This window comes from Camellia sinensis, chromosome 10, assembly GCF_055761805.1.
Source record: "Camellia sinensis isolate YWXY chromosome 10, ASM5576180v1, whole genome shotgun sequence".
Lineage (NCBI taxonomy): Eukaryota > Viridiplantae > Streptophyta > Magnoliopsida > Ericales > Theaceae > Camellia > Camellia sinensis.
The window spans coordinates 13,359,096-13,386,715 of NC_138970.1; the positions used below are offsets into that span (position 1 = coordinate 13,359,096).

Genomic DNA, 27,620 nt, shown 5'->3' on the forward strand with positions numbered 1-27,620 from the left:
TGTTGTTCCGATCATCTTCATTTTCTCTCTCTAGAAAGCTCTGGGTTTCTCTGGTTGTGGGTAAGAATGGCGGTGGGTTTAACTGAAATTTGTCTGATATATGTTTAGGACCTTAAACATCAAAAAATAATTTTGTGGACCTCTTCCATTACGAAAAGTGGGAGAGGGACCCTAGACCGATTTTCCCAATAAATTAACTTTTCAGCCTTCGCCAAATGAAGTTTGAAAAAAATAAAAATAAAAAATAAAAAATTGACTTTTCAAAATTTTGTTACAACTCCAGAAGAGGACATTAAATGATGTTGCAATTGGTGTATTTTGTGAAATTTTCTTGCTAGATTAAATTTCCATGGAATTGATTAATTTGGTAGTGTGGTGGGGACTTTCATTAATTGAGACCTCAAGGTCAAAGCCTCTTCATCTCAATAAAATGAACCAAGTTCATAGTGTTTTTGCAACACATTTCCATATTGTCTTAGCTTTGTTTCTTTATCTCCATGTATAAGTTGCATTTTTCTGGTAAAATGCCTTCCATGATTGCTACAGTGCTTCTCCTTGGGGTATTAATGGCTACCTTGCACCTAACAGGTCTCACTCTCCACACCCCTCTCTGTGTCTTTCTCTTCTTTAACAAATTGTTCTCATGTATCTCAATGTAGGATGAAAATTTTTATATTAAGGTAGTGGAGGAGACTATAAGGTTGTTTGAGAAGTTTGATATTAGCACTTTTTTTTTTTTTTTTTTTTTTTTTTACGTTACCTCTCTATTTTTCTGCACATCTTTTCATAAAAAATTAAAATGTGTACTTATTTATATCATTCCAAACAATCCCACATAATTAAATTAATGAAAAATAGCTAAATAGTATCATGATTACACTAAATATTTGTTTCTATTGTAGGATTTCTAAATAAAAAATTAAAAAATTAAGGGGCATACGGGGAAAAGCCAATAACAATAATGATCATTAGATATTGTTGATTTTTTTTTTAAAGTTTTATTTACCTTTTTTTTAAAAAAAAAATTTAAATAGTGGATCAAGTCTTTGCCTGAGTCCATTTTTCTCATCTCTCATTTTTTTCTTCACCCAAGTTCGGTTTAACTTGATATTTAATTATTTTATTGTTAGTTTATATATTTTGAAAAAATTGATTGAATCTGGATTCAAATTTCGTTAACCCCGTTAATATAGTACGCCCAATAAATGTGTTTCGTTGTGTGGTTTCATTTACTTGGAAATTCTAAGTAGGCCGATCACGTGAAATGTTTTTGATAGTAGTGCTACAAATCGGAAAGTTCACCTAAAAAAATCTAACTGCATTGCAAACCAAGCACAACAAACAAAGTGATGGCATATACACCTAACTAGGATGTAACCAGGGCCCGGTCCAGTCCAAGCTGGCCTCACAGGCTTCCGCTTTTTTAGCAAGTCGGGCCAACTCATGGGTCAAAATGTGGAGCCCAGACCCAAGCCCGAGCCCGTTCATAATAGGGCCTAGGGCTGCAGGCATGGGCTCAGGTTGCGGGTTAGGCCCAGGCGAGCCTTTTTTTTAAAAAAAAAAACAATAAATACATTATTTATGTAAATTATTTATTAGAAATAAAAAATAAAAGAAAAATTATAATATAGTATTTTATTTCAGATTTATGAGATATTTTGTTTGATTATGTTTCATAGTGGTATTTAAATTTAATTATGTATGACTTATTTTTTTTAATGAATTTATAACTAAAAAAAATGCAATTATGTAATTTTTTTCTTTTGAAATGAATAATTTTATATGTATGAAAATGAAACTTTCAATATTACAATATTAAATTAATTATATAACATTTATTGAATGAATAATTTTTATTTCAAAATGAAATAAAATATTACAAAAATTCATATTATTAAATAAAATAGGTGTAGATTATTGATATTGATAGAGCAATTGCATCACTATAAGTCAAGTACATCTCAACTAAGTCGGCACCTACTAGCCTACCAATCATTTGCATTATACTCCACCTCAATAATCTAATACAAAAAATAAATAAACAAAATGAAATGAAATGAAATAGTAAAAAATAAATTGTTAATCAATCATCGAAAGAGACAGACATTTCAATCGCGTTACCCGAGGATGTGTCATCCAAATCATTTTGAATTTGCTCCCTTTCACTATAATTTTTGTGTTCTTATAAGCGCATGCATATAATCTCTGGATATCATCAGTGCCTCAATCATTTTGGGGTGAAAGCCTGCTCCAGTAATCGCTTAGCACTCGTCCACCTGCACTAAAAGTTGTTTCCGAAGTAACTGTAAAAATAGGAACGGTTAGCATATCACGGGCCATTTGTGAAATCATAGGCCATATAGTTTCATTTTGTTTCCACTGTTCCAAAATGTCAAAATCATCAGAATCATCCACTAAATGGCTTTCCAAATAACGTTGTAGTTCAGAACTACTTAAGCTTGTATGTTGAGATATTCTTCTACTTTTTATTGCTGAAAAAATACTTAATCTCCCGCCTTGAGATAAGACTGCTAGTGTAGTGTGTGTAAGTGTATTTACAGATGTAGCTGTCATGTATTCTTCAAATAATCTGTTGCATGTTTGCATAATAAGGACAAACTGTGTTTGATAAACAAAAATACATTCTAAAAATTCTTGTAAACTAATTTTTTTACACCTAGGATCAATTATTATGTCTAAACCTAAAAGATGAGGCAAAATATCAAAAAAAAATATCAAATTTTGTTTTCATTGAAGTAATAATGGTTACATATTTTACGAAAACTTTAATTATTTATGTTAGCATATGTAAAACAAATGGTGAACTAGGAATATATATATATATAAGAAAATAATTTTGTTGAAATATCAAAAACTTTAAAAAAATCTTTATACAAGGATACTTAATGCCAATTAAGTTATGTGGGAGTCAGTACTCCTTCTATTGATGTTGTTGCAAAAAATAAATCTATTTTACTTTTCTTTGTTTACAAGCTCTTTTTAACATATTATACGTTAAATTCCACCTACTATCTATATCTAAAATTAATTTTGTAAATGATATATTTTCTCGTTAACAAATTTTTCTATATTTCGAAATTTTATTAGTAGAAGATATAATAGTAACAAATGCATTTTTTATTACAAGTACAGAAGTTTTGTATACACGCATAATTTTTTTAACAATCAAGTTTAAAATATGAACACAACAACAAACATGAAATAAATCACCATCAATAAGTAATTGTAAAGTTGATTTTAAATGGGTTACAGTTTGATTGTAATATGCTGTATTATCTAAACTAATTATAAATATTTTATTTTGTAAATTCCACTCATATAATACATTTATTATTTCTACACCAAGCGAATGACCAATGTATAAAAGTTCAACTAATTTAAATGAAATAATTATTTTCTTTAATTTTCAATCATTATCAATAAAATGTACAGTGATTTATTAATATTCTAAATCATTATTTGATTACAAATCAGATGTTAAACAAACTCTTTCATTTAATTTTTTTAAGATGTCAAATAATTCAATTTTAACACCATCAAATTTCTTTAAAATCTTACTTCTAGTAGTATTTCTTGAAAAACTTTAATATTACAGTGCAAAACTTTCGTGAATCATTTTGATAAAATCAAGACATTCACTAGTAGTAAAAGGTTATTCTTTTTAATATAATCAATTACAGAATTTTGTACACATATAGGATCATATGAAAATATTTGCAAATTACCAGTTGATGAAGCCCCTAATTGCATTTGACTTCTAATATTAGGTTGTTGACTTATAAATGTTTGTTAGCATGCCTTTTTAGATGACTAGTATCCCCTACAGATGCAACACTAAGTAAATGTGCACAATATTTATATTTTGCTTTAAATGTAATTGTACTATCGGGATTATTTATAGATATTTCTTCAAAATGTTTCCAAACACTACTAGTTGTGCCATTAGATGATGACCCAACTGTTGAAAGAGAGATATTAGAAGGAGAATCAACATATTCATGTTATATACTATATGTATCAACCTCGACATAAACATTAGGAATATTAGGATCTATAGTAATGTAAGTAAAATAATATATAAGAACTAACAATTAATTCAAATTATGTGTAAATACAATGAATAAAAAATAATAATTAATAGATGTTCACAAATAATTACTAAAAACAAAAATGAATAGCTAATAAATTTAATTAAACTAATTAATGTTATCGACTAGCGAATGCAATACAGAAGTTAGCTTCTTCTGATAAAAGTTTTTTCTTATACAATTGCAATTTCTACTTAGGGATGACACTTCAAAATTAATTGAGAGTTGAGAGAGATTGAAAGTTTAAGAGAGATTGAGATAGTTTAAGAGATAAGTATTTGTGAGATTTATTTTGAAAAATGATGGATATTTATAGTAGTTTGAAAGGTTAAAGTAAATTTATTAAATATATATATATATATATATTATTTTTTTATATATATATTCATTCATAGCAATGATGATAGCATACTAGCACTACTAGCTAGCACAGGGGGTAAGGTAGCCTAGCCTGGGCTACTGGCTAGCCTAGCAAGCGATAGGTAGGCGAGCTGGCCAGTGGACCTTTTTTTCTTTTTTCAATTTAGTGTAAGGAAATGACTGTTGTGGCGTTTTTGTGTTTTTTTTTTTTTGTTTTTTGCAAGATCAAGCTTTTATTTTTTTAATTATTTAACCATTGCAAGTTGCTTTTTATTTATTTTTTTTGAAATTTGACCATTAGTGGAGAGGGGTCGGATGGGCTAGGCCGCCCGCAAGGCCCGAAATTTTTTGGGTCAAACCAGGACAAGCCGAGCTTCAAAATAATGGCCCAAGCCCAGGGTCTCGGGCTGGGCTCGGGCCTAAACAGGTCGAGGCCACTCTGGGCTGTGGGCGAGTTTCGGACCGCCTACGAGCCGTAGGCCATTTTTACACTCCTACACCCACCTAGATAAATTCACTATGCATACACATTTAACTATATATCAATATATATAGTGGTGGAGTATGATTTTAATTGAGCGAGATAAATTATTAGATTTAGTCGGTTTGGAACATAAAGTTTAATTTGATAAAACAAAATCAATCATTAATATTTCAAAACTCTCATATCACTACATATTTCTCCAATAAAATCATCTTAATATTTTAAAATGTACAACTCTTAAATAATATGAAATGAAAAGAAAGATATCAATTACATACACATAATAAAAAGATACATTTTCTTAATTTGTTAGAAGAATGAAAAAAATATAAAGGATATATATAATTTTAGAACAAAAAAAAAATTGATAAGATTTTCAAACTTTAACTTAAATTAACTTCTTGGAAGTCGAGAAGAGACGTGTGCTATTTTTCGTCCCTTAATAGCTTCACCTTTATCTATAGAGGCGGCTACTAGACTCGGTTTATGAAGTCATTACTTTCTTTGGAACTTTACTAGTCTATTTGTCAAAAATAAGCTTACAAAAATATAAATGCTAAATATGCTAACTTGTTTGTTTGACATATATTTACTGGCTTTTTTGAGTAGCTTTTAAAGTGAATGAAGGTAATATTTTGCGAAGAAATGAGTTTGCCAAATGACTTGTTTATTTAGTAAAATGAGATTTTTTAGTAAATAAATTAACTTTTTAGCCTTCGCCAAATGAAGCTCAAAAAAAAAAAAAAAATTGGCTCTATTTGGTAGAGCTCTGGAATCCTAGTTCCACTCCTTGGTTTGAGTGTACTGTTTGATTAGCGTTTTCAAAAATTGATTCTACACCCACTTTTCAAAACACGTCTATCCGGTCAACTCCTCGGACAGTGGCAGAGGCATATAGGGCCTAGAGGGTCACGTACCCCCTTGGGTTTTGGATTTTTTTTTTTTCAAACATAAAGAAAATATTTTAAATAAAAAAAATTATAAAAATATTATTTAGAGTGAAATGCCAATGACATTTTTAAAATTATGAGAACAATAATGGTTCTTTTGATTGAAAATAAAGAGATTATGATAAGTCAGATTATCATCTATAAAAATTTCAATATAATGGTGATATCTATCATTATTGACATGCAAATATAATTAATCTCAATGAAGATATGAAATTTATTGGATTATTAATTGCATTTCACATGTGGAGTTTATCCTCCATGTGTTTCTTTATTATTGATTGGTGACATCACATGTCAATGATGACGTGGTATTACTATTATATTGAATTTTTACTCAAATTTTGTATATAAAAAATTACTTTATCATTATATAATTTATTTTAAAACTTATATCTATGACTTTTTTTTAATATTGTCCATAATACACTAGTTACAAATAATATTGGTTTTTTTTTTTTTAATCTTTCTTGAAGTCAATCGTAAAAACTTATATGAAATATTTTTGTAAAAATTTTCAATATTGTAATTGATAATGACGAAAAACTTGTTTAATATATTACTATGTGTCACCAATTTTTTATATTAGAGAAATATTATGTGTCATTGAATTTTTTGTTATATCACCTATTATATGAATACTCATAATTAGTTTCTTTGTGTAGAAATACTTATTACACAATTAACAACAACTAATAATATATTACTATGTAATTCAATGATTCAAAATTGTAAAAAAAAACAAGTGATATATATACCAGTGTCTTTGTATTATTTATTCATCTTCTCTCTCATTTCTTTTCTTTTTTATTCCCATCTACCTCTGTTTTGTGTGTTCAACTTAATATAATTTCGTTTTCATATTTCATGAGACATGTAATTATTTTTCAAACCATATGATCATCATATATAAAATCAAAGTAATAACAAAAAATGATTACGATTGATTAGCTCGAGCTTATTTTTAAATATAACATTTGCATTATGGTGCTTTTTATTCCTACCATCAAATAAAAATTAGATAGTTTGATTGTGATTTTTTTAAGATTTCAACTCAATGGTGCCCCCTTTGAGCCAAAATTGTGTCCCCACCACTGCCCCCGGAGGTCCAGCAGATTGACCGAAACAGTGTTTGATTTTTTTTTTTTTGTGCCTTTTATTTTTATATTTTAAATACAAAATATTTTCAAAATTTTTAAATTTTTTTTATGAGTTTTGAATAGAATCTTGGATTGTGTGTTTGGTTATGAATAGTAAATTTTTGAATCAAATATCATATGTCACATCATTCATTTCAAGCTCAATTCAAAATTCATAATCAAACAAATTTTGCCACACGCAAATCATAATTCCAAAACTCACAAACTCAAAATACAACTCTATTCTCAAGTCATAATTCTAAAATTCTATCAAACACTACCTTTGACTTTTTAAAATTTTGGTACAACTCAAGAAGAAGACAAATGATGTTGCAATTGGTTTTTTTTTTTTGGAATTTTCTTGCTAGATTAAGGCTAAGTTTGACATCTTCAAAAAATGTCAAAAAGTCAAAAAGTCACTATCCTATTTAAGTCACATCATCTTATTTAAGTCACATCACTTCTCTACCACATCATTTCAAACTCATCCCATATTTCATAAAAAGTCAAAAAGTACACTTATTTAGAACATCCCAAGCAACCTTCCATGGAATTGATTAACTTGGAAGTAGTGTGGTGGGAACTTTCATTAATTAAGACCTCAAGATCAAAGCCTCTTCATCTCTATAAAATGAACCAAGTTCATAGTGTTTTTGCAACACATTTGCATATTGTCTTAGCTTTGTTTCTTTATCTTCTCCATGTATAAGTAACATTTTTCTGGTAAAATATCTTTCATGATTGCTGCAATGCTTCTCCTTGGGGTATTAATGGCTACCTTGGACCTAACAGGTCTCACTCTCCATACCCCTCTCTCTGTCTTTCTCTTTCTTTAACAAATTTTTCTCAAGTATCGCAATGTAGGATGAAAAATTTTATATTAACGTTGTGGAAACTATAAGGTTGTTTGAGAAGTTCGATATCAGCACACTTTTTTTTTTTTTTTTTTTTGTTGGAGGGGGTTACATTACCTCTCTGTTTTTTTATACATCTTTTTATAAAAAATTAAAAAGTGTACTTATTTATATTATGGAAAACAACCCCATATAATTAAATTACTGAAAAATAGCTAAATAGTATCATGATTACGCTAAATATTTGTTTCTATTGAAGGATTTTTAAATAAAAAATAAAAAAATTTGTGGGGAAAAAGCCGATAATAATAATGATCATTAGATATTGTTGATTTTTTAAAAAAAAAATTTATTTACCTTAAAATTAAATTTTTTGTTTTTCACAAAATTTTATATTTTAAAATTTTTTTTATTTTTCAGATACACTTAACCTAAACACACTTAAAAAGTATACTATTTATGAAAAAAAAATTCTTTAAAAAGGTCATCAAATATCAAATATATATATATATATATATATAAATTCAATAAATTTTTATAGTTATTAAATTTTTCACATATTTTTTCACATATATTTTACTTTTTTAGTATATCTAAGTTATGTGCATTTAGAAATTAAAAAAAAAAAATTATTCAAAATATTAAAAAAAATAACTAGAAACAAAAAAATATGAAAAAAAAATAACTTAATTTTCAAAAAATCAACCAAAACTAAGGTGATTATTATTATTTTTTTGGTATAGGGAGGATTTAGTTTGAGAGAGAGGGGGAGTCTTACATCACATAAACCCTTTTAACCCTTTTAAAGATATGTAAAGATTCTGATCACTATTTGATTATTTTGCTAATCTATATCTATATCTATACTATATATTAAGCAAAAGGGAGTTTTTAACCCCAAGGCTTGTGGGAGCTCCAATATTCCAATCCTAATTTTCTAATTTTTTGATTAAAAAAAAAAGGCTCAGTATTTATTAATTTCTCCCAATCTCCATGCCTTTTGGGAGATTTGGTCAAAACCCCCTAATAATTAAACTTTAATGCATTAAAGACCAGCATAAACAAAATTTCTTGAAAATTTCAACACATCTATCTATCTATATTATATTATCTATATCTATATCTATACTATATATTAAGCAAAATGAGATTTTTAACCCCTAAGGCCTGTGGGAGTTTCAATATCCCAATCTGAATTTTCTAAATTTTTTATTTAAAAAAAAAAACTCAGCATTTATTGATTTGGTCAAAATTTCCTGATCAGTATTTATTAACTTTTTTCAATCCATGTGCCTTTCCACATACTTACATTTATTGATACAATCCCCTAATTAGCATTTAAAATTACCTCATACAAATACTTATAGATACAATCCGTGTATAATTACTGCAGTACCCTTTTCAACTTCTCCCATACACTATAGCTAGTGATAAGATTGTTAAATTATTTTTATAAAAAATCTTAAAAGCATAATTTAAATATTAAAAAAAATCTAAAATAAATATAAATATCTATAATTATCCCGTACATAGCACGAGTGATAGGCTAGTATTATATAAGGAAAATGGGGTTTTTAACCCACAAACCTTATGGGAGTTCTAATATCTCAATCCTAATTTTCTAATTTTTTGATTTAAAAAAAAAACAAAAACTCAACATTTATTAATTTCTCCCAATCCCCATGCCTTTTGGGAGATTTGGTTAAAACCCCCTCATAATTAAAGTTTAATGCATTAAAAACCAGTATAAACAAAATTCCTTGAAAATTCAAACACATATGATTATTATCAAAATATTAAACTTTAATATAATATAACTTTTTATGTAGATGTCAGTTTGTAATAAAATTAGCATTTTTAAAATTCTCTCATCAAGATCTATCAACTAAGATCCATGTTGACTATAAAAAATTTTATAAAAAAAAATATTACTTTTGAAATTGATGTAAACTATAACAGTAACATGTTAATCTGTTTGACAGTAATATGTTACTCTATCTCACAGTAGCATGTTACTTTGTCTGACAGTAACATGTTACTCTGACAATATTGTCCAAGAAAAAAAATATATATTTTACTTTATCCATACTCAATTATGTGTTTTTCTCCTCAGGTGTTTATGAAACAAAATAAATTGGGCTGTCATTTTCACTAAACAAATATTCAATAAAGGGGTTTTGGGTAAATTTCTCAAGCATTTTTTACCTCTTCCATACCTACTACCGCACATTTTTTAACTTCTCTCATACACTATGTTTAGTAATGAGTTTATATATATATATATATATATAAATTAAAAAAAATAATTTGTATATTAAAAAAATATCTAAAAATAAATATAAATTCTTATTAAAAAATAACAGGTTGCAATTGCGAAAAAAAAAATTACACTATGCATTTCATTAACAATGCTCAAAAATTATGCCAAGTGTTTGTGTAAAAGCTTGACACGTGTCCACTCTCAAATTATCAAGTGAACATAGATGAAATCAAAGAACTCAACTTTAATGGATAACAAATATTAGAAACCCGACCATTGAAGCCTAATAACTATTAATTAACAAAATTCAGCAATTGAAATATCTCAAACCACATCTCTTTGTCTTCTCAATTTTTTTTTTTTTTTTTGTTCATGCATTCATTTTAATATTGATAGAGAATTGAACATATAGAAGAGTGAGCGACATTAAAATTATACATTGAGATATGTAATTGTTGTGATGAAAAATAAATGTTGTCTTCCTTTTCTATGGCGATTTATCTGGTTATACCTCCAATTAAAACGTTAGGTGTGCTTTTACATCATCATTGGACGTTACTTTTATTTTTGTGTTATGAAATTTATTACATTTGTGTTTGCTAAAACTGTTAGATAGACCTAATACAAGAAGTGTAAACTATTTCAATGTCATTCTCGGGATTAAAAATATAAAAAATAAATAAATAAACACAAAAGTACATGAATAGACAAGATTTTACAAAATTTATTTGTGAGTCTCACTTCTTGAAAATCCTATAATTCATTTATTCTTTGTATTCACTACTACAAAAATAGTTAAAGATCACACTTTGACAAAAAAAAAATATATCACTTTTATTGGAAGTGTGACAAAAAAAATTAAATTGATATTTTAATCACACTTAATTTGATTGAGTGTGATAATATTTATTTTTTATGTCACTTTTCAATTAAGTGATTATATATATATATATTTTTTTAATCACACATTCTAATTAAAGTGTGATTATATATACACTACTACTTTTTAATCACACTTTTGAAATAAGTGTGATTAGATATATATTTTTTAATCACACATTCTAATTAAAGTGTGATTATTTATATATTTTTTAATCACACCTTCTAATTAAAGTGTGATTATTTATATATTTTTTAATCACACCTTCTAATTAAAGTGTGATTATATATACATTACTACTTTTTAATCACACTTTTTAAATAAGTGTGATTATATATATATTTTTTAATCACACATTCTAATTAAAGTGTGATTATATATACATTACTACTTTTTAATCACACTCCACTACAAGAAAAAAACATCTTTGGCGACTAAAAAAGCACATTTGGTCACTGAAAGTATAGGTTTTGGCGACTAAAAAACATTAGTAGCCAAAAGTAAAGATTTTTGGCGACTAAAAAAATTTAGTAGCCAAAAGTAAAGATTTTTGGGGACTAAAAAAAAATTAGTAGCCAAAAGTGAGGTATTGGGTGACTAAAAAGATGTTTGGTGGCCAAAAGTGAGGCTTTTACCAGTTAAAAAAATTTTAGTAGCCAAAAGTGAGATTTTTTGGCGACTAAAAAAAATTTAGTAGCCAAAACTGAGGCATTGGGAGACTAAAAAGATGTTTAATAGCCAAAAGTGAGGCTTTTTGGCGACCAAAAAGAAGTTTAGTCGCCAAAAGTAGTAATTTTAGCTTGAGAATTAATTTTTTTAACGACTAAAAAATAATTAGTAGCCAAAAGTATAGAATTGGCGACAAAAATTATGTTTAGTAGCCAAAAGTGGTCTCTCTTTTTTTTTCTAGTAAATAATTTATTTTTACATAAATTATGTTCAATAAAAAATAATTATCTTTATATATATACTTTTATATTAATACGGGTCTATGTACTATATAAATAATATATATTGCATATATAATCATATGGTGTTATAGAGGTGTAGTGGAAAGAGTGTGTTGTATAAGGTTTATGGTGTGAGAAGGTTGATGGTTCGAATTTCCACAAGAGCAAATGAGAAGTTAGTAAGTGTAATATTTTTTTTTTCACATCTAAATGTTATTAATCACACTTAAAATGTGTGATCTAAATATTTTTAATTACACTTAAAAGGTGTGATCTAAATGTTATTAATCACAAGTGTGATTAAAAATGACCCCTTTTAATCACACTCACAAATATCACACTTTAATAAAACTTAAAAGATGTGATTAAATAACATACATCACACAAAAAAAGTGTGATCTTTATCTGTTTTTGTAGTAGTGATTATATTTTATGTTTGGTTTCTGTACTTTTTTTTATATAGTTTTCTTTGTTTTTTGTAACAGTTCATTTTTAAAAATTAATAAATAAATAAGTAAATCATTTTCTATTTCAAACAATTTCATTTTTGTATTTATTTTTTATTTTTTCTTAAAGTAGTTTTAGTTTTGGACAATTACTTACTTCTTTTTTTTCCCTATATATTGTAATTTTGTGCATTTTAAGTGTATAATATTTTCACTAATACACTCGAATATGCATTATGAAAGAAGTATCATGCGAAAATCAAGTAAGAAGTAGAAAAATAAATAAAACAATATGATGAATGTGAAGTAAAGATCAAAGATCAAAACTCTCAAAGCAAGCAAGTAAACAAACAAGCAAGTAGAATAGAATATTTAACAATAGACATTTGAATATTTGCAACAAAATTATAACTTTTCTTTTTATTATGAAAATTCTATTTAGTACTAGCTAAATAAAATGCTTTTAAAATAGTTTTTTTTTTAATTTGAAAATAAAACTATAGTAAATTTATGTAAGCATAATTGCTAATCACATTTTTTTATTTAATGTATATTATTATATTGACTACCTTTTTCATGTTTATTTTTTAAAATATATATATATAGAAGTAAAAAAAAATGTTGTTAGGAATAAACTTTTCCTTAATTTAGTTATAAATTTTGCCCATACATTATTTTTAAATTTTGAATAAAAACAAACATAAAATAATTGATTGAAGAAATGCTACATTTGTTATATTTATTTTTTCTATGTGCAAAAAATAAATAAATAAATAAATTTAAAAATCGTAGTTCATATATATACAAATAATTATAAACACAACCTGTGCATAGCACTGGTGAAACACTAGTACAAGAATTATACAAAAACGGTTTTCAATATGGGTATTGTGAAACTAATTATGTGCCACCCAATACTCGTACCTACAAAAATTAATATGTCATAATCATTTCATTTGTCTATTTGTAATATGAAATTCTCAAGAAAATTGGTTTATTTCTTTACATTGGTAACCATACTATGATTTTTCAAAGTCCCAACTTCCATATATTCAAAGATTGAGAACACAATTATAGTACAAAACAAACCTAAAGTATGACTCTTACTATTTTGTTAATTCATATAATGTTGCAGGTGCCCAAACAGGGGTTTGCTATGGAATGCTCGGCGGCGGATTACCATCTCAACAAGATGTTGTAGCTCTTTACAAGCAAAAAGGCATCCAAAGAATGCGACTCTATGACCCAAGCCAAGCTGCTCTCCAAGCCCTTAGAGGCTCCAAAATTGAGCTCATGCTCGGTGTTCCAAACACTGATCTCCGGAGACTAGCTTCTAACCAAGCCAAAGCAAATACATGGGTCCAAAACAATGTCAAAAACTATGGCAATGTCAAATTCAGGTACATCGCGGTTGGGAATGAAGTCGATCCATCAAATCCCAACACAGCGCCATTTCTTCTCCCCGCCATGCGAAACGTGCGCACCGCTATTGTTGCAGCTGGCCTTGGGAACCAAATCAAAATTTCCACTGCCATCCATGCTGGATTACTTTCAAACTCTTTTCCTCCATCAGAAGGCTCTTTTAAGGCTGAAATTCGACCATTTCTTGACCCAATCATTCGTTTCCTGGCAAACAATGGTGCCCCATTGCTCCTTAACTTGTACCCGTATTTCAGTTATGTAGGCAACACCAAAGACATTCGTCTTGATTACGCTCTATTCACAGCTCCCTCGGTTGTGGTGAGAGATGGCTCACTTGGGTACAGAAATCTGTTTGATGCTATCTTGGATGCTGTTTACTGGGCGCTTGAGAAGGCGGGTGGTGGCTCTTTGGAGATTGTTGTGTCTGAGAGTGGATGGCCTACAGCTGGTGGAACTGCTACCTCAATTGATAATGCAAGGACCTACAATAACAATTTGATTCAGCATGTGAAAGGAGGGACCCCCAAAAAGCCAGGAAGGCCTATAGAAACATACATTTTTGCTATGTTTAATGAGGATCAAAAGAACCCGGAACTTGAGAAACATTGGGGACTCTTTCTACCAAACAAACAGCCTAAATACCCTGTCAACTTCAATTAAGAACACCAAGTGAAGTTTATGAAGGAAATAAGGGCACTAAACGTCAATATTTATCACTGTCTTAAATAAGGTTTGCTTGTAATTCCTTCCACTAGCAAAACATTATGTTTGTACCAAGAAAAATGCCCATATGAAGGCGAACAATCTAAATAAAGCTGTTTTTATGAAGAATCATAATCCCTTATAGACTGTTTAGTTCATCAGACAAATGAAATTCTTGTTCTTTCTCTTCAGTAAATGAAGTAGTGAAATTTAACTTTGTGGGGGATCACATGAATTTTATCTAACAATGTGTTTTGATGGAGGATTTGAGAATGAATTTGGAAAAAGAAAGGAAAAAAGTGTATAGAATTAAGTAAAATGTAAATATATTTTATTCACATTTCACTTATCTTTTCCCTTTCCCTTTTCAAATCATTTTCCAATAATATTTATCACCAAATTAATTTTATCAATTTTTTTTTTCATCTTCTAGATGAATTCGCATGACAAATGTTACGTATACATATAAAACCCAACCCATCTAAAACGTAAGGGAACCCACAATATCACATGGTAGTCACATAGAAGTTGAATTATGGTGAAATATTCATGTCAATATATAACCACGCTATTATATTCACGACTAGCACAACCACTAAATGCATAGAATAAAATATCACCACGAGCACCAATATTTTTTTTTTTAATAGCAACTTACTGATTTTTATTTTTATTTTTTTGGGCAAAAACAACTTATTCATTACGGTAAACAAAAACATTTAGCTCAAAATAATTATTTCCTCTCCTAAACCTAAATGATGCATTGTCCTCAATGTATCATGAAAGTTAAAATCGAAAAATTTACGGGATAATTTCATATGACAACCAATGTGCATGTTTGTTCGGTCTCCAATGGGTTAGCAACACAAAAACACAAAATAAAAGAAAAAAAATGTATTAAAAATTAATGGAGTAGTAATTTTGCCAAAATAAAAAAAATGGATCAGTTGCATTATCTTAGTAGTGACATTTGGAAAGAGACACTAGACATCATTTGTATGGCCTAGGCTCATCGATTAATCGGACTGGACCGTACTATTGAATCTTTGTAAGCCGTCACAGACCGTTCAATGTGTAGAACTTATTAAGTACTTTATCTTTGTAAAAAATTACGTTGGTTGGATATCCATAGCCATTTAATCAATTTATATTTCTATCAACGAAAAATATGATTTTAAAAAAAAAATTTGTTGACAAAATTGTGATTTGATCAAGTAACTATTGATATCCGATCAATATAATTTTTTGCGAAAATAAAGTGCTCGATAAGTTCTACACAATCACCAGGTTTTTAGAATATCAAGACAGACCTAATATAGATCCTAAATAAGTCGGACTGGATGATCCAATTGGGCTGCCCAACTGGACATAGAAAAAAGTCAAAATTTAATGTTACATTGAATTCATGAAAATGACTCTCTCTACCAAACATTTGAAAAAAATAAATAAATGGGCAAATTCTATTAAACCTCCACAAATTATTGACTATTTACACTTTATCTTCTTAATGTTTTAAACCCAACAATTGCTCTCCTCAAACTATTTGAATTTGAATATTAAGTCCTTCTGTTAGTCATTTGTTAGATATTTAGATAAAAAATGGTTAAGTGATGTATACATGATGATTATATTAAATTTTTACAAAAGATAAAATATAGTAATTTGATCATAAAATTTAATATAATCATCATATGCGTACTTGACAATTTTTCATCTAAATATCTAGCATATGACTAATAGAATGGCGGCCTCATTTGAGAACATGCTATTTTAGTAATTTTTTGACTTTTTACGAAAAGATGTGCAGAAAATTAGTGATAGCGATGTGATAACTTGTAATTTTTTGATTTTTTGACTAAAATGTATAGTTGACAAATGATTAATGTTCAAATTTAAATATTTTAAAAAGGGTAATTGTTAAGTTTAAAATATTAGGAAATAAAATGTAAATAGTTGATAGTTTGAGGAGTTTAATATAATTTGCTATATAAATTAATGCAATATCTATGAAAGTGACTGTTTGACCAAGCAAGATGTGTTCCACAGTGATACTGCAAGCACTAAATAGAAAAAAATAAAATAAAAATAAAAACAAGATAGCTGAATTGATATAAGAATTTGATTTTCGTTGAAAGATTTGGAGAAAATTTTGAAAAGGGCAATGAAATAGGTACGTAAAATTAGGTAAAATATAAGATTTGAATAGGAATTTTGAAAGAAAAAGGAAAAAAGGAAAAAGTATGTGAAATTAAGTAAAATGTAGGTATATTTTATTTATATTTCACTTAATTTTTTTTCTTTCCCTCTTCAAATCTATTCTTAAATCTCTAACCAAACACAACATTAGACATTTCAACAAGCAGTTCACTTTCTAGGCGAGTCCTCCAACGAGTATGGCACAACCATGGTTGGAGATAGAAGGTGAGAGAGCAAAAGAGACAGAGAAAAAAAATGGGTACCGAAAACCCTAACCCTAGACAGATTAAACTCACAACCTGGAAGACTAAAAGGCGTTTCGAGGGAGAGAAATAGGTCTATCTCTCTCTCTCTATCTTTCTGTTTTTCATTCTGATGTGTTGGTCATATTAAAAATTAAAAAAAAATCTCAAAAACAGAATCACTATGTTGGATTTTTAATTTTTTGAATTTAGATTTTTGAAAATTGATTTTTTTTTTCCATTTTTTTTAGTGAATATTTTTAAAATTTTAAGCAATTTTTTTACTTTTTTAGATACACCTTACTTAGATGTATCTAAAAAGTAAAATATTTTTCAAAAATCAATAAATATACAAGAACATAAAAATGTATTGAATTTTTGTATTTATGGTATTCAGTAAATTTTTTAAATATTTTTTTCACAAATGTTATACTTTTTAAGTGTATTTATGTTAGGTGTATCTAAATTTTTTTTTTAAAAATGCTTAAAATATTTAAAAAATTCAGTGAAAATAAAAAATAAAAATAAAAATAAAAACACAAAAAATAAAAAATAAAAACTTTAATTTTCTAAAAAATAAATTCAGAAAATTCAAACCAAACAAAGTGAATAATATAACTCTTTCGATTTTGGAATTTTTAAAAACTGAGATAAATTAGAAAGTGTAAAGTTTGAGATTTTTTATAATAATAATAAATAAAATAAAATAAAAAATCACTGAATATAAAAAAGTATAGAAATTTGATATAATTTTTATATTTATTTAATTCTTTTTTAAAAAAATTGCACATTTATTTTTTTATTCAAATTTTAGGTGCATCTAAAAAAGATAATGATTATTCAAAAATAGTGCAACCATGTTCCTTGATTGTCTATAAGTAAACTATTCAAAAAAACAAAAAAGATTGTCTACAAATAAAGGGATCCGAATACAGATTTCTCACTTGGAATTTCTTTCCTTTTCTCTGTTTTCTATCAGTCTTATTCACAATTCATAGAAGTGTTCTTGAAGCGAGCCCTAAAGGTGAATTGTTTTGAACTCGGCAACAAACGTACTATTTGGTATAGTTTATTGTAAGTTAAAAGTTAATACAACTATGCTGCAGACCTCCAGTGAGGGTCGCACCCCCAGTGAGGTGGCGAGCCCCCACTGGCTGAAACTCAAAAAAAAAAAAATAAATAAATGAATAAAACAGTTTTTTTTTGTCCAATCACGGCGCGCCACCTCACTGGGGGTCCGAAGCATTTTTCAAGTTAATAATCAAAAAGTAAAAACCAAAAACACTCCTTCCCAAGCTTCTAAATAATCAGCTTTTTCTCAGCTTATTTAAGTTATTTCTGCCTAAAAAGCTATAATCAGAAGCTGCACCAAACAGTGTCTTACATATTCCCAAATTAAAATATGTTATAATCACCCCTTATAACCCACACCAAACACCTCCAAACTCTTTCAAGCCAGGGCAATTATCACCTCAACACTCCGTTTGGGTTGTAAGGTTAGGTAAGGTAAGATAAGAAGAAAAAAAAATGATTATAGTTTCTCATCATTATATTTGGATGAATAAAAGAGAAGAAAATGTAGTTTCTCACCAACCTTGTTTGAATAGAGTAAATAAGAGAAAAGAAAGAAAAGTATTCAACTTGCTTGGTTAGGTTTTTCAAAAAACACTTTTCAGAAAATTCTACTTTTTTATTTTCCGTGTTTTTTGTTTTTACTGAATTTTTTTAATATTTTAAGCAATTTTTTTTTACTTTTTAGACATAGCTAACATAAATATACCTAAACAGTAAAAAATTTGTGAAAAATTTTCAAAATTCGCTAAATACCAAAAATACAAAAAAAAAATGAGAGTTCAGTACATTTTTATGTATTTTTTAATTTTTTAAAATATTTTTTCACAAATTTTTTACTTTTTAGACACATCTAAGTAAGGTACATCTAACAAAGTAAAAAAAAAATTTAAAATTTTAAAAATATTCACTAAAAACAAACAAACACGAAAATCAAAAAACTCAATTTTTAAAAAACTTAATCCAAAAAACTCAAACCAAACTCACTTATTGTGTTTTATTTTACCAAAATAACATTCCATCTTAATAAGGTAGGTTCTTTAATAAGGGTTATTTTGGTATTTTAAATTTTTTTCATTAAACTCAATTCCTTTCTCACCAAATCTCACCATTTTTGGTGATAGGTTTGATGAGAATCATTTTCTTACAATTTCTCACCTAGTTGATCATCCAAACAAGAGAAGGGGTTTCCTATTCTCGTCATTTATTTTTCTTTTCTCATCAAACCCTTCCATCACTTTCCCGCAACCTCACATACACAAAGACGAAAATAACCTCCAAAAAATTAAATGGGTACAAACAGATGGAAGATATTTCAAATTCATCTTTGAAGAACTCGTCCAAGCTTTCCTTCTTCAATCCTATTACAAGGTCTATGAGCATTCTCTAGATACCACACATCTTAGAAGGGATTAAACAAGCTCAATGTGATCTTCCCTTGCCATGTTAGAAATCATCAAGCTAAAATCTTGCAAATTTCTTTGCACACACTTAGTACAAGACCTTTAAAAACCACCCCATCAATCAAAACTTAGATGTTAAAACAGAACGGAAGCATTACCAAATGAGGCCTTAGCAAGTCAATCTCAGTAAAGACCATTCATGCTTAGAGATATCTGCTAAGTTGCTCCTCGTCTTCTATCCGTAATGGCACCATTGAATGAAGACCAAGAAGAGAGCCCGAGTTTGTATGGTGAACTATTATAGTCAGATCAAGTGTCAAGAAATCCCAACCGTTGCTTTGGCGTGCTCATTGATCTTGCCTTAGCCTTTGCAGATTCTGTTGCAGCCATGTAAGTAGGGAAAATTGGAGAGTTTGGTAAAGAAGTTTCGTCGCCAATTGACCTCTGCTTCACATGGCAAAATGATCTCCTTGCATGTGTAAATGGGGAATTCGGTTCCACTGAATCATGGTTAGGCGTGTTTCTCTATCTAAGTCGTGTAGTTCCATACATATCACCGGCTAGAAAATTTGAACATGCTATTGATTTGCAATTCAACATTTCATTTCTTTTTCATCAAAATGGTCGACACGTTTCTGTTTTCTAGGAAACCGAAATGAAACACAGTGGGATATCAAAAGTCTAATGTTAAACAGTAAACAAATAAAATTAATTAAATTTTAACTATTTTTATCACAATGTCGCCTATGGTTTTTTTTTCTTTTCTGTCTCCTACCATTAATGCAATGTTTTAAGTTCTAAATAATAATAACATGAATTATAATATAATTAGCAAAAATTAAACAAAAATTATGATAAATTATAAAATTACGCTTTTTAATTTCTATTTTTTAGAATAAAAACTACACGTATGATAAAATATAAATACATTATTATTTTCTAAGAATTTCATAATTTTAAGTTGCCATATATTAGATGATATCGTAAACTAGGTAAAACTCAATAATTATTATTATTATTATTTACTAATTATATTTTTTTAGTATGCTAGTAACAATAATTTTTTTTTTGAGACTCAATCTAGCAAAATTTGTTCATATCAAAAAATTGAATAACAAAATGAAAATGACAAACAATGAATTATCAATGACCCTTATCCTCTTATTTTTCCTGAAATCAACACTTACCTATCAAGTGGCATCTCACATTGGTCCTTTTCTTATTCTTCTCTCTCACTCACCTTTACTTAATGGATCTTCATAACACGGGTGTAATTTTTTTAAATTATTTTATAAATCATAATACTGGTGCTATGCACGGGTTTAAATCAATAATTAACAATTAATTTTGAAATTAAATAATAACATAAAATTTATTTATAAGAAATAAGCAAACTATGGTAGAATGTATTTTTAAAAAAGTGCAATAAAATTACAAAAATTATTTTTAAAATGAAATATAAATGCATTTTGTCTTATAAATTTTGCAATTTAGTTTATTTTATGTTAGAGATAGTCCAATCATATGATAAATTATATTTGTCAATTTATTAATTACCCGTTGTCTATTTTGTAAAAGTTTAAAAATATGTCTACGTAGGCATAAAATTGTAGTTTATCCTATGCCATAATTCACAAATACAAAAAAAAAAAAAAATAAGAGTTTGCTTGAGAATTTATGGTTCTGCTAGACATTAAAACTGACATAATCTAATTGACTCAACATTTATCTTAACTTGGCCATGACTTAATAATTAGATAATTGTCTTAATCTATGCCTAAACATGAACCACTTAACTCATTTATTTATTAAATTGGTGAATAAATATATTTTAGAATTTTTATAATAAAATAATAAATACGTACATGTTTATGCAAAGTAATTTAAAAAAAATTAAAACTTTGATAAAATTTTATATTTATATTTAAAATTATTGAGGATTTATAATTGTGGTAAACACTAAAAGTGACATAATTTAATTGACTCAACATTTATCTCAACTTGGCTATGATCTAATTATTAGAGAATTGTCTTAATCTATAGCTAAGTATAAACCACTTAACTCATTTATTTATCAAATTGATAAATAAATATATGTTAGTATTTTTTATAATAAAATATGTAAGAGTTGGCTTCAGAATTTATAGTTATACTAGACTGTAACAATGATACAATCTAATTGACTCAACATTTATCTTAACTTGGCCATGACCTAATCATTAGATAATTGTCTTATTCTATACCTAAACGTGAACCACTTAATTCATTTATTTATTAAATTAATACATAAATATATGTTAGTATTTTTTATAATAAAATAATAAATATGTACATATTTATGCATAGTTATTAAAAAAAAATTAAAACTTTGATAAAATTTTATATTTATATTTAAAATTATTGAAGATTTATAATTGTGCTAGAAACTAAAAGTGACCTAATTTAATTGACTCAACATTTATCTCAACTTGACAATGACCTAATGATTAGAGAATTGTTTTAGTCTATGCCTAAATATAAACCAATCAACTCATTTATTTATTAAATTGGTGAATAAATATATATTAGTATTTTTATAATAAAATATAAAAGAGTTTGCTTGAGGATTCATTGTTGTGCTAGACACTAAAATGTAATTGACTCAACATTTATTTCAACTTGGCCGTGACTTAATCATTAGAGATTTGTCTTAATCTATGACTAAACATAAACCACTTAACTAAATTATTTATTAAATTGATAAATAAATAAATATATGTTAGAATTTTTTATAATAAAATAATGAATATATTCATGTTTATGCATAGTTATTAAAAAAATGAAAATTTTAATAAAATCTTATATTTATATATTTTTAATTATTGAGGATTTATAGTTGTTTTAGACACTAAAAGTGACATAATATAATTGACTCAACATTTATTTCAACTTGGTCATGACCTAATTATTAGAAAATTGTCTTACTCTATGCCTAAATATGAAGCACTTAACTCATTTATATATTAAATTGGTAAATAAATACACGTTAGTTATTTTTAAAATAAAATATATTAGAGTTAGCTTGAGGATTTATAGTTGTGTTAGACACTAAAAATGACATAATTAATCTAATTAATTGACTCAACATTATGATGTAATCATCATATAATTTTCTTAATTTATGCTTAAATATGAACCACTTAGCTCATTTATTTATTAAATTGGTGAATAAATATATATTACTATTTTTTATTATAAAATAATAAATATGTGCATGTTTATGCATAATTATTAAAAAAATTAAAACTTTGATAAAATTTTATATTTATATTTTAAATTATTGAGTATTTATAGATGTGGTAGACGCTAAAAGTGATATAATTTAATTAACTCAACATTTATCTCAACTTGGCCATGATATAATTATTAGAGAATTGTCTTAGTCTATACCTACGTATGAACTACTTAACTCATTTATTTATTAAATTGATGAATAAATATATGTTAGTATTTTTTTATAATAAAATATGTAAAAGAGCTGGCTTAAGGATTTATAGTTGTGCTAGACTTTAACAGTGACACAATCTAATTGACTCAATATTTATCTCAACTTAGCCATGACCTAATCATTAGATAATTGTCTTAGTCTATACCTAAACATGAACTACTCAACTTATTTATTTATTAAATTGGTACATAAATATATGTTAGTTGTAGCACTTGTACCCTTTTAAAACTTTTGGGATGTATATTTGAATCCTTTATTATGTTTTGGGAATCTTTTGTGTTGTTGAATCTTGGTTTTGGATGAGTAAAAATTGATTTAAACTTGTTGGGATTGTTCGTTCACGCTTGTTCGCGTTGAAAGTGGTTTGGAAACTTGAAAATGTTGTTCTGTGGTCGACACCAGCCTTGGTGGTGTCGACACCTTCTCTTTAAGTTGGCCGCAAGGGTCGACACTAATCTGGGAAGGGTTGACCCTTGTTCTGAAATTGCTCACTGCATTTTGGTGTCGACACCAGCCTGGGGAAGGGTCTACACCTGCTGTGCTGTGAAACATAGTGTTCCAGCTTTTCTTCTTGGGTGTCGACACCTGTGTTGCAGGGGATCGACACCTGCAACTTTTTCCAGATTTTTTTGTTGGTTTGGGCCTACTTTTTGGGGATATTTTGACTTGATATTTTGGATTGACTTTGGGGCTTATTTCAATTTTGACCTAGTACTATAAATAGGCTTCCACTTAACCCTTTTCTTTATTTCTTCTTCTCTTTTCTCTCTCAAAACCATGAGACACACTCTCTCTTTCTCAAAAAGCACTTTTCACTCATAGATCCTTAGATCTACTTGCTTGAAGGCCTCTCCTCATCTTGCTCCTTTGAGATACATTGTAGAGCTTGTCGAGGGCTTCATTTTGATTGGAGCAAAACGTGGTTTCTCCTTCGTCAACTTTTGGGGTTTTTCTTCCTTCTTCCTCTTCTAAGCTTGAGGTAGGGATTTCTTTGCTCCTTTCCAATACTTCATCTATGGATAGACATGTGGTAGTTTTTATTGCATAAAAGCCATATTCATTATGGATTTTCTTGAAAAGACATGAAAGGGGATTTAGGGTTTGATATTTATGATTGGTGTTGTTAAATTGTTTGTTATTGAGTTATTTGGGAAATAATTTACTGTTTTTGTGAAGAAAATGAGGAAAGCCCTAATTTGATAATATTGGTATAATGGATTTAAAAGAGAGGGAGTTGAACAATCTTTATATTTGCTAATATGGGCTGGATAATTGTGTTTATATCAAAAGAAAATAAAAGGAGAAGTAACCACGGTGTTGATATTGTTTTAGACTAAACACGTGATGTTAAGTTGAGTTATGGTTTTGGTACCAATGGAATTGGTTTTTTGTAAAATAAAGGTGATGGATTTGGTTTTGGTTTTGGTTTTGTAAAATGACGAGAATGGATTCTTAGAAAATGGTTGAAGTTGTGTGGATTGGAAAGAAAACAAAAATGGTCTTTTTGAAAGAAAATGAAATCATCACCCTTTGTAAAATTGATAATGAACTTGAGGTCGGATTTTTAGAATCCTTTATATATTATCTTTTGTTATTGGACTGAAAGTCTTGCGAGAATTGGGTTTTTTTTTCCTTTCGTATGAAATGTAGAAATTGATAGACATGAATTTAAATGGTGGGGTTGGATGTTTGAGATCTCTCACCTATGAAAATATGAATAGTTTATCTATTTGGAGATTGTATATATATGTTTAGAAATATATGTTTTGAGCTATCGGGGGAGGATAGCTATGACTGTTGTAGAAACTGCATGTGGACTAGGTGAATTGAAATTAATCACTTGTGCTTGTCATTGAATATGACTATAACTATATACATTGGATATGTATGGCTATTTGGGGAGTGGAAAGGGGATGTACTCCATATGTGATTATGTGTTCTTATACATTGTGTATGTATTACACTTATGTTGTTATGCATTCTAGTATGTTGAAATCGTTGGGAATGTGCTTGCGCTTCGAATGAGAGGTACCATTACCTTCTAGCTAGCGCCTGGAGAATTGGCCGCGTTTCGAATGAGAGGTATCAGTACCTTCCAGCTAGCGCCTGGAGAACTTGGAAGAGGTACCATTACTTTCCAGCCGGTTTCTGGTAAATTAGGATTTTATTATGGAAAGGTGTATCCTTGAGTTGGGATTTTGTAATAAAAAGGTGTATCCTTGACTTGGCATTTTGTTATGAAAAAGTGTATCCTTGGCTTACCGTGCTTAAGGCTGGTAGAGCAGAATTCATTTATCATTATTTTCTCAGTGTATCAGGGTATATCATGGGTTATGACGGTATTATTCTAGAAGGCCATGTTGCCTCAATTGTTGAAGCAAATGATTATTGATTGCTTGTTGTTTTCTTTTGTATTAAAGGCATACTTGTATAGTCATGAATGTGTTGGAAACAAACGTAAATATTGTGTTGAGATTGTGGAAAAATGTGAAAGATTTTGAATACTTGTGAACATGTTTTGAAACGGCAGATAGGTGTAAGTCTAGAAAGTGAAAGATAACGTAATGGGCCTGGTGAAACTGTTTTCCTCGGAAACTTGTTATAGTCAATTTTGAAAAAGATAACAAGAAGAAAGAAAAGTGAATTGCTTATGTCATTGAATGAAATGAATGACTTTGAGAAAAGTTCTTATATACATATATTTCTGTATAAACCGTCACATTATTTATACAGTATGAGACTAAGCATTCATGATCATAGCTATCTATAAGTTGCTATTGTTTAGGATCATGTTGAGATCCCTACGGACTTTATGTTCATCCCACGTTGTTGATTCTTTTTCAGGTGAACATCGAAAAGTGTTTCAAGGTCATGGATCTTCTTTACCTGCTGGCCACGGGGCTTTTTATTTGTGGGCGGAATGCCATTGATGTAAAAGGGTTAAACCCTTTCTTTTACTTTTAAAGATGCAAGCCTACAGGCAATTTATTTGGTTATGCCCATGTTGTAATTAATTTGCATTCGGATGAGAGAATTTTTATTTATTCTTACTCATTGATGTAAAGAGTTTTCCGTATGCTATCTCTGAAACTGAATTAAATTAATGAATCTGGTAATGGTTCCGAGTAATAAAAAGTGAGGCGTGACATTAGTATTTTTTATAATAAAATAATAAATATGTACATGTTTATGCATAGTTATTGAAAAAATTAAAACTTTGATAAAATTTTATATTTATATTTAAAATTATTGAGAATTTATAGTTGTGTTAAACACTAAAGGTGACATAATTTAATTGACTCAACATTTGTCTCAACTTGGCCATGACCTAATTATTAGAGAATTGTCTTAGTTTATACCTAAGCATGAACCACTTAACTGATTTATTTATTATTAAATTATTACATATATATATATGTTATTTTTTATAATAAAATATATAAGAGTTTGCTTAAGGATTTATAGTTGTGCCAAACAGTAAAAGTGTCGCAATCTAATTGACTCAATATTTATCTCAACTTGGCCGTGACTTAATCATTATAGAATTGCCTTAGTTTATGACTAAACATGAACCACTTAAGTCATTTATTTATTAAATTGGTGACTAAATATATGTTAGTATTTTTCATAATAAAATAATAAATATGTACATATTTATGCATAGTTATTAAAAAAATGAAAAATTTGATAAAATTTTATATTTATATTTATATTTATATTTATAATTATTGAGGATTTATAATTGTGTTAGACACTAAAAGTGACATAATCTAAGTGACTTAACATTTATCTCAACTTGGTCTTGATTTAATTATTAGAGAATTGTCTTACTCTATGCCTAAGTATGAACCACTTAACTCGTTTATATATTAAATTGGTGAATAAATATATGTTAGTTATTTTTAAAATAAAATATATAAGAGCTGGCTTGAGGATTTATAGTTGTATTAGACACTAGAAGTGACATAATTAATCTAATTGCCTCAACATTTATCTCAGTTTGGTCATTGTCACGACCCAAACCCGGCCCTATGGGTTTAGCACCGTAACCGGCCAGTAATCCGAGATTACCGAAGGCCTGCTGAACAGTAATACAGTAAAACAGAGTACAGGGCCTGGCGGAAGCCAATACAGTAAATAAATAGTGTCCATTGAGCTGTGACAGTCTGTATGCGAAAAGGCTTTTCATATATTCACACATAAACAGTACAGAACAGTATGTACAATATTCACATCCATTCAACTAGGGACTCAATCCTACAGAACAGTACAGAAAACATTCCGTCTGTACAAAACAGTACGGTCTATACAAAACAGTAAAACAGTACAGAAGGGGGGAAAAACAAACAAAACACCCCCAAGCCATAGCATGGCAACTCGGAACCTCGCAGTGAGGCACAAAGGCTGGCTTGACAAAACTGGAGTAACCCTGACGCCTCTAGCTGCGGTCTGGTGCCTGAACACCTACATATATATATGAGCAGTGAGCTAAAGCCCAGTGAATAACATAAAGCGTAAAGAGGTTTAGAATGAATGTCTTTACAGTAATGAAAACAGTTCAATTCAATCAGTATTTCAGTCGTTCAGTACAGTAAACAGTCATATGTGGTACATCCATTAGCATAACAGTAACAGTAGGTCTTGAAAGACCGAACAGTAATGATG

The 27,620-nt window shown here is 28.3% G+C and overlaps 2 protein-coding genes across 2 annotated transcripts in view; both read left to right on the forward strand.

The window, feature by feature from the left end:
• Positions 1–436: 436 nt before the first annotated feature.
• Positions 437–14,688, forward strand: LOC114271753 (glucan endo-1,3-beta-glucosidase, acidic). The gene is made up of 2 exons (XM_028213380.2): positions 437–588; positions 13,568–14,688. The coding sequence occupies exons 1-2, from the start codon at positions 498–500 to the stop codon at positions 14,512–14,514; spliced, it is 1,038 nt and encodes a 345-aa protein (XP_028069181.2). The 5' UTR covers positions 437–497; the 3' UTR covers positions 14,515–14,688.
• LOC114271750 (glucan endo-1,3-beta-glucosidase, basic isoform) overlaps positions 7,777–27,620 on the forward strand; it is an 82,116-nt gene continuing 62,272 nt past the window's right edge. Inside the window, exon 1 of the mRNA XM_082893207.1 lies at positions 7,777–7,834. Within this exon, the coding sequence (XP_082749333.1) occupies positions 7,780–7,834 (55 nt within the window). The 5' untranslated portion in view covers positions 7,777–7,779. The remainder of the gene's footprint in view (positions 7,835–27,620) is intronic.